This window comes from Lactuca saligna, chromosome 3, assembly GCF_052625555.1.
Source record: "Lactuca saligna cultivar CGN05327 chromosome 3, ASM5262555v1, whole genome shotgun sequence".
Lineage (NCBI taxonomy): Eukaryota > Viridiplantae > Streptophyta > Magnoliopsida > Asterales > Asteraceae > Lactuca > Lactuca saligna.
This window is the reverse complement of record NC_136419.1, coordinates 37171375-37180115: the sequence shown is the minus strand read 5'-3', so window position 1 is coordinate 37180115 and position 8741 is coordinate 37171375. Positions and strand designations below refer to the sequence as shown.

Here is an 8741-nt window from a genome sequence, read left to right as displayed (position 1 = left end):
AGCCAGGACACTATGCAATTGAATGCACTCTCACCAAAAAAGTTTGCTATGGTTGCGGTGAGGAGGGTCACATCTCGAGGGATTGTCCGGAAAAGAAGGAGGCAACAAGACCCAACATTCCGCCAAAGCCAAAGGCGAGATCATTCCAGATGACACTGGAAGTTGCTAAAGATGAAGTTGATGTCACTTCAGGTACCTTTCTCGTTAACAAATTGCTTGCCCAAATTTTATTTGATTCTGGAGCCAACTACTCCTTTATTTCGCATGAATTTGGTAGAAAACTAGTTTTGCCTATTGATAGACTAGATAATGCCTTATTAGTCGAAGTTGCTAGTGGAAATTTTGTACCTGTTAGCCATCGTATGAAAAACATGTTAAATGACTTGAATGTGAATAAGTTCCATGAGGAATTATTGCATATCGAACTAAACGATTTCGACATCGTGTTGGGAATGGATTAGCTTAGCGCCAATGACGCTGAGATATTGTACAAGAAGAATATAGTCAACGTAAACCCGCCTGGGAAAGAGTCGTTTATGGTGTATGGAGATAAACGTAGAGTAAATTCTGGAATCATTTCATTGATGAAAGCCAGAAAGTGTTTGGCCAAAGGATGTACGTCGTATATAGCATTCGTGATCGATGCTAAGAAGGAGAAAAAGGAGATGTGGAGCATTCCTGTCGCGTGTGATTATCCGGAAGTATTTCCTGAAGATCTTCCCGGATTACCGTCTGATAGACAAGTGGAGTTTAGAATAAACTTGTTACCAGGGACGACGCCAATAGCAAAAGCACCTTACTGATTAGCACCGAATGAGATGAAGGAGCTGATGATGCAACTTCAAGAGTTATTGGACAAAGGTTTCATTAGACCTAGTTCATCACCCTGGGGAGCTTCGGTGGTGTTCGTAAAGAAGAAAGATGGAAGTATGAGAATGTGCATCGATTACAGAGAGTTTAACAAGGCAACAATAAATAATAGATATCCATTGTCGAGGATTGATGACATGTTCGATCAACTACAAGGTTCAAGTTATTTTTCAAAGACCGACCTAAGGTCAGTATATCATCAGCTGAAGGTGAGAGAGCAGGATATAGAGAATACTGCATTCAGAACACGATATGGACACTACGAGTTTTTGGTTATGTCATGTGGACTAACCAATGCTCCAGCAGCATTCATGGATTTAATGAATCGGATTTGTAATCCGTTCCTAGATAAATTTGTGATAGTATTCATAGATGACATTCTGATTTACTCGAAAAGCCAAGAGGAGCATGGAAGACACTTGCAAGAAGTGTTGGAAGTGTTGAAGAAAGAGAAGTTGTATGCAAAGTTCTCCAAATGTGATTTTTGGATTCGAGAAGTCCAGGTCACTAAGCATAAGCATATCACATACACGCTAGCATCATAATAGTCAAATTGATCTAGCAGATCCAATATCATAGAAACATCCTATAACCATGACACCGACCTAACTAGGTCACTAAGCATAAGCATATCACATACATATCATACGCTAGCATCATAACAGTCAAAACTACTAGCAGATCCAATAGCATAGCAACATCCTATAACCAGGACACCGACCTAACCAGGTCACTAAGCATAAGCATATTACACAAATACCAATACACAATCCGAGAAAGGGTCGGCCTTGGTGCCTTAGACCCTGTTGATATAGTGAGGATAACTCACCTGACACTGCTGAAGTCCTGCAGATAAAACTCCAGCTGCTGGTTGACACATCCCAAGCTATCAACATCAAACAAATTTGTATACTGAGCGGGGCTCGATGCCAGGCAGGGCCTGATGCTAGGTGTGGCATGATGTCGGATTCGTCCAATGTCGGGTGGGGCCCGATGTAGCGGGCTAGACCCAAATTTTGAAGTATGTGATTATGTATGGTATGTGGTAGATTGGGGAACCCGCTAAGCTTCGTGCTTATAGTTTTCAGTCTTGGTTTCAGGTACTTCCGGTAGTGGAGGGAAGAGCTCGGGATGACTACATGGCACACACCAAGAAGTTTTAGCTTGGGATGTTTACTCTGATAAAAAGAACATGTTTTGAGATGCTACTCTGATTTGATATAACGATTTTAGTTTATGAATGAAATGGTAGATAATTATGGTTTTTATTAATGATTGTAAAACGAAATTTTTGGACCGTAATTTTTTAAATGTTACACACCCACCACCAATCACCACCAACCACTACTCGCCACCACCATCACCACCCACCACTATCACCATCACCATCCAACCACCACCACCACCCACCTCCACTACCCATCATCATCACCCTACCAACACCACCCACTACCACCACCACCTATCACTACCCACCACCACCCATCACTACCCACCACGACCCGCTACCACCACCACCCATCACCTGTCACTACTATTACCACCCACCATCACCACCACCCGCCACACCACCCATACCCACCCATCACCACCACCACCCATACCCACCAACCACCCATAATTATCACCACCACTTGCAACCACCCACCCACCACTTCCACCCATCACCGCCATCCCACCTCCACCACCCATCATCACCACCCGTCGCCACCATCCCCACCTTACCTATAAAAACCACCACACGTCACCACCAACCACCACCACCATCTAACACTGCCACCAAACATCACCACACGCCACCACTACCAATCACCACCACCACCGCCACCACCCACCCATCAACACCACCACCACTTACCACCCACCAACCACACAACCATCACCCACAAACCACTACCCTTACCACCACTACCACCAACCTTCCTTCACCACCAATCACCACCCAACCAGTTATCACCCAAGACTCCTATTACCTACCACCCACCACCCCCATTACCACCACCCACCCCACCTCCACTACCACCACCCATCACCCATCACCAACACCCACCCCACTTTCACCACCACCACTATACATCCCCATGATCATTTTCCCTGTTGGTTGTCTCACTATTAGATACGTTTTGTGTTTGTAAGTATATTTTAAAGTTTTCTATGATTCATTGTTGTTAGTTGTAAAATTGAATTTTCTGATTTTAGGGTGACACGGGTACATGTTTTAGAATATATATATATATATATATATATATATATATATATATATATATATATATATATATATATATATATATATAATGCGAATTTTTGTTACTTTGATGAAGCTAAATCTATTAATTTTGATGTGGAAATCTATTTGATGTAGAAATATGTTTTTCATTTTCTGAAAAAGGAATAAATCTATTTTTTGAGCTTTGAGATTGATTCTTCTTTCTTGATTAAACTATCGATTAAGGTTAATAGGGTTTAATTTTTTTAATATTCATTATGTCAAGTTGGACTTTGGAATAAAAGTTTGGGTTTTGGAACGATTTTAGTTAGAAGTTGCAAAGGTGGAACAAATATGAGTTTTTTAAAGGTTAAAGCTATCAATAATCGTCAAGAACTTTTAAAATTTTGATTTGCTTAGAGGCCTAAATTTGATTGAGTCACCCTTGATTCTAAGAAGTAGAAATGTGTAGTATTTGTATTTGTACTACTTTTATATGCGTTGCAGCAAATGAGGGTGTGACAAATTTATATTTTCGGGTCATACGAGAAAAGACTTGAGATGAGCACATTTTCCCCCTAGTTTCTTGAAATTAAAAATCAACAAAATTATGCTATTTTAGTACAAACTTTCATTCTATAGGGGTGTAATGTAAAAGAGTAAGTTCTCCGAAATTACTTGGCTATCACTCCATACCGCTCGCGCCTCTTCTTATGTTTAAACACACACAAACATACACACAGTCTCTAAAAAAGGGCAGAAAACCGCTCCATTGCCATATATACTCCCTACACAAACATACGCAATCACACACCTAGGGTTTGCAGAAAATTAATCGATCGGAACGATAGGAAAGGAAAATAGAGAAGAAGAATGAGAGGATCTTACTATACGTTTTACCAGAGAGCTTCCCATGCGTTTCGTGATTATCCTTCTCTGTCCAAACTTGTCGTAATCTGCACCATCAGGTCTCTTTTCCGGCTCTTCTGTTTTTGTCAGATCGGTGATTGAAATGTAGATCGTCATCCTGATAGAAATTGATTTTTATATTCGGTTAACGATGATATGATTTTATGTGTTTCCGTTTGTATTGATGTTGTCCTCATGTGAAGATGTGCGTAGGTTTTCTGCTTTTTTACATAGATACTAATCTAAAAAAATGCCAGGCAATGAGTCAGAATTGTGGAACCTTTATTCGCGAAACTCTGCATTGTTGATTAAATCATGACCATTTCCCCTCTATTCACGGTGGAATTTAAGATACAGACTTAGCGTTTCGCTTGTGGAAACTTATGATTGTGTTTCATCTTTTCATTTGCACATATACGATGACATTACTGTATAAGGATATGAAACACTAAACACATGATAATTACTCTCAACGGCTTACTAATGGATTCATGTAACCAATGATGCCCTCTGTATTTAATTGATAAGAAGCATCATTGAACCCGATGATGATTTGTCCACTTTATTTTCAAAACAAATGTGAGAAATACTGTATTTTATGTACCCAATGATGCAATCTGAATTTAATATTATATACATATCATTTTATGCCAGCCATGATGTAATTAACATAGAAAATAAAACGAGAACCCATTAGCAACTTGCTTGAATTGAGATATATAACCAATTTCAAGGCTTCATTACATCGTTTTTTTTTGTTGTTGTTTGATTGCTAACTATAACTGAACAAATGCTCTAGTTTGTTAATAACTCATGTATATATCCTCTGTTTTGTTGAATCCAGTGGTGGTGGACTTGCAGCCTATTCTGATGTGAGGCCATTTGGAAACGTTTATGCTGATGCAGCTCAACCTGCCATCAAGAAGAAGAAAGTGGTAGTTCTAGGAACAGGTTGGGCAGGAACAAGCTTCCTGAAAAACTTGAAAGATCCCTCCTTCGATATTCAAGTCGTATCACCTTGTAACTATTTCGCATTCACCCCTTTATTACCAAGTGTCACAGTTGGCACTGTTGAAGCTCGAAGTGTTGTTGAACCAATCCGCAACATTGTTAGAAAGGTACCTTTTTGTATTCCTTCACTCATTTCTTTTTCCATTCTTTGTTACTCAATCTGCTTTTGTATTACAGAATAACTTGGACTTTGGCTTCAAAGAAGCAGAATGCTACAAGATCGATACAGTGAACAAGAAAGTCCACTGCAAACCCACCCAAAATAATAGCATGGGTGGTAAAGAAGAGTTCACTGTTGATTATGATTACCTTATCATTGCCATGGGAGCACGTGCAAATACTTTTAACACCCCTGGTGTCGTTGAAAATGCCCATTTCTTGAAGGTATATTGTTTATTTTATATATGTGTTTGTGTATTATATTATATTTGGTGATATGCATGTAGGAAGTAGAAGATGCTCTGAGAATCCGGAGGAGCATAATCGACTGTTTTGAAAAGGCAAGTCTTCCAAGTGTAAACGAGGAGGAAAAGAAAAGGATTTTGCATTTTGTTGTGGTGGGAGGTGGGCCCACAGGGGTGGAGTTTGCAGCTGAGCTTCATGATTTTCTCCATGAAGATTTAATAAAGTTATACCCTGATCTTGAAAAGTACATCTCCATTACACTTCTGGAGGCAGGTGATCACATATTGAACATGTAAGCATTACACAAAATATTCAGTGTAATTAATTTCCAGATGTTTTATAATATTATATGATTATATGGATATTCGTGTGAAAGGTTCGACAAAAGAATTACTGCTTTTGCTGAAGAAAAATTCCAAAGAGATGGAATTAGTGTGAAATATGGATCAATGGTGGTTAAAGTCGCTGACAAATCAATCACTCTTAAAGAACGATCAAGCGGCGAAACTAAACATATTCCTTACGGAATGGTTGTTTGGTCAACCGGAATCGGAACTCGCCCAGTCATCACCGATTTCATGAAGCAAATTGGCCAGGTAGGTTTGACCCGACCCGTTTTAATCACCACCATTCTTCTTTCTAATTTTGTTTTTTAATTATATAATAATAATAGGGAAACAGGCGAGTTATGGCAACTGATGAATGGCTTCGCGTTGAAGGAGTACCGAATGTGTATGCTCTTGGTGATTGCGCCACCATAAATCAACGTAGAGTATTGGTAAGTATTTTGAAATTTTATTGAAAAAGATAAAGATATATTAATTTTAATTAAAAATGTTAAGATTTGGTTTATATATTGTATTACAGGAAGATATTGCAGCGATATTTAGTAAGGCAGATAAGAGCGGGAGTGGAAAGCTGAACGTGGAGGATTTTAATGAAGTGATTAAAGATATTATCGAAAGGTATCCACAAGTGGAGATCCACTTAAAGAGTAAAAAACTCAAGAATTTTGTCCAGCTGTTGGAGACTCATCAAGGTGAATCTGCGAAACAAACAACTCTTGATATTGAAAAGTTCAAATCAGCACTTTCTGAAGTCGATACTAAAATGAAAAGCCTTCCTCCAACAGCACAGGTCATCCATCAATTTTGTTTATTTTAATCCGAATCATTCTACTAGTTAAAAAAATAATAATAGCAATATCACACGTGACTTGAGTTTAATATTTAATGTTTAATGTTGTTTTGTTTTGTTTTGTCTTAGGTGGCGGCTCAACAAGGGGAATACTTGGCTGAATGTTTTAATAGGATGAAGGAGTGTGATGAGAATCCTGAAGGTCCGATTAGATTCAGAGATTCTGGTCGCCATCGTTTCAAACCTTTCAGGTATATTATTATATTTATTAATTAATTTTTGAAAATTACTCGAACAATGGAAACTGAAATTATTTATTTAATTTTAAGGTATAAGCATCTTGGGCAGTTTGCACCACTGGGTGGTGAACAAACTGCGGCCCAACTTCCTGGGGATTGGGTTTCTATTGGTCATAGTACGCAGTGGCTGTGGTACTCTGTGTATGCCAGGTAGTACCTTTTTTCTCTTTCTTTTCGTTGTATTGTTTTAAATTATTTTTAAAAAAATTATAATGAATGAATGCAGCAAGCTAGTGAGTTGGCGCACTAGGTTTTTGGTGGTGGGTGACTGGGGGAGGAGGTTTGTTTTTGGAAGGGACTCCAGCAGAATCTAAATAATACAATGCCTACCTACCTATCTACCTCCATCTCCATTATCATCATCAGCAAATTTGGAAAGGAGGATATGTTTGTCATTTCACTTTTTCTTTTCAAAGTTTATTATGTATTTTTATTTTTATTATGCATTATATAAGGTTCTATTACAGGGCAAAATCATTGTTGCTGTAAGAGAGAATTTGCATTTTGCAAAATTTTGTAACGTGAGGTTTATTTCTAGTTTACTGTAATTTAGTTATAAGAATTCAATCAAGTGATGAATTGAAATAATAACTTTTCAAGTTATGTTTTTTTTTTTTTTTTTTTGCGATATTTGAAGATTAAAAAAATGAAATTGAAGTATCATTATATGTAACTTATCTAGTAAAGTTTGATTAATAATTATTTTTTATTCATGACAATCTTATTCTTGTTTATCAATTTAATTACCAAAACGTTGCTACACAACTTTCAAAATCATCCAAGAGAAGAAAGGTAACACACTTAATTAAGTTTGTGAAAATAATTAAAAACTGTTTTATATAAATGATATCCCATTCTTTCCATGAAAACTAAGTCCCTTTGTTAAAATTAAAAAACTATTGTATTTGTACATACATATAGAGTGGCAAACATTGAAAATCAAGTAATATCATATCCACTTTCGAACAATCAATGAATTTGTATATTACATAATCGAGTTGGATCACATACCTTTAATTTCAAGGAAGAAAGTAAGATGTAAATATAGTGATCCAGCTTAGTAACAATATCAGTAGCACACAAACGCTACAAAAATATGATGATTTGTTAAATATCTAATATACACAAACTTTTTATGTGAGGTATATCGTTATAAATATCTCCTCTAACCATCCAAATAACTCCTATATTGTATAAAAATTGTATTTTATTTTCAACAAATATTCAGAAGAAAGGGAGATTTATGAAAAGTATAGAGACCAACTTGCAATTTACGAAAGTTGAAAATTAATTTGATAAAGTTGTGGAATTTTCTCAATTCATGGGGGTGGTTGAATCGGAGAGAAAGGGAGAAACCGACATTGAATTGTGAAGAAGGTAAAATGTCAAAATGAGATATAAGAAAGTTTCTGCAACAATTAAACATCTATCTAGAAGGGAAGGAAATTGTGTTCCAATATTCAAAAATATAATTGTTCGACAATCTCCTTTTCCAAGATACAGTTTTGAAATCAATGAACATGAAAACGTTATGAAGCAGTAGCACTTGACATTCACTTTGACGACTGTTTGGATTCAATGGTAGAAGAAAGTAACTGAATAATAGACAGAAATGAAAAGATATGAACACTAAAAGATATTGTTTTTGTCCCACATCGGCCACAAAACAAACGTCTTCGTTGCTTATAAACTTCAGATGGATAGCAGTTGTCGCTGAGCTTGGTAACGCGAGCTTGTGACTCAAGTGAGGGCTTTAAAGTGGGTTGGACTGAGATTGAGCCAAGTTTGGTTGGGTTAAGCCGTTGCAAAATCTGGCTTGCCCGTTCCAAGTTTGGAGTTGGATCATGTGGCTCGAGCGAAGGCTTGGGCTTCATGGTTCCTAGAGCAGAGGGCAATGCGTTAGG

General features: G+C 37.4%; 1 protein-coding gene across 1 annotated transcript; it reads left to right on the top strand.

Annotated features, from left to right (window-relative positions):
- The first annotated feature begins 3836 nt into the window (after positions 1–3836).
- Positions 3837–7401, top strand: LOC145033555 (external alternative NAD(P)H-ubiquinone oxidoreductase B3, mitochondrial-like). Its single transcript, XM_078982143.1, has 10 exons — positions 3837–4044; positions 4830–5103; positions 5174–5380; positions 5443–5693; positions 5778–5997; positions 6075–6179; positions 6269–6538; positions 6668–6789; positions 6868–6987; positions 7064–7401. The coding sequence occupies exons 1-10, from the start codon at positions 3950–3952 to the stop codon at positions 7149–7151; spliced, it is 1752 nt and encodes a 583-aa protein (XP_078838269.1). The 5' UTR covers positions 3837–3949; the 3' UTR covers positions 7152–7401.
- Positions 7402–8741: the final 1340 nt, after the last annotated feature.

What these genes read in the sequence shown, in the direction of transcription:
- LOC145033555 (XM_078982143.1), top strand. Translation starts at nt 3,950, where the DNA reads ATGAGAGGATCTTACTATACGTTTTACCAGAGAGCTTCCCATGCGTTT. An exon ending in TCATGAAGCAAATTGGCCAG is followed by an intron (nt 5,998 to 6,074) that starts GTAGGTTTGACC and finishes TAATAATAATAG; the next exon opens with GGAAACAGGCGAGTTATGGC. An exon ending in CATCGTTTCAAACCTTTCAG is followed by an intron (nt 6,790 to 6,867) that starts GTATATTATTAT and finishes TTTAATTTTAAG; the next exon opens with GTATAAGCATCTTGGGCAGT.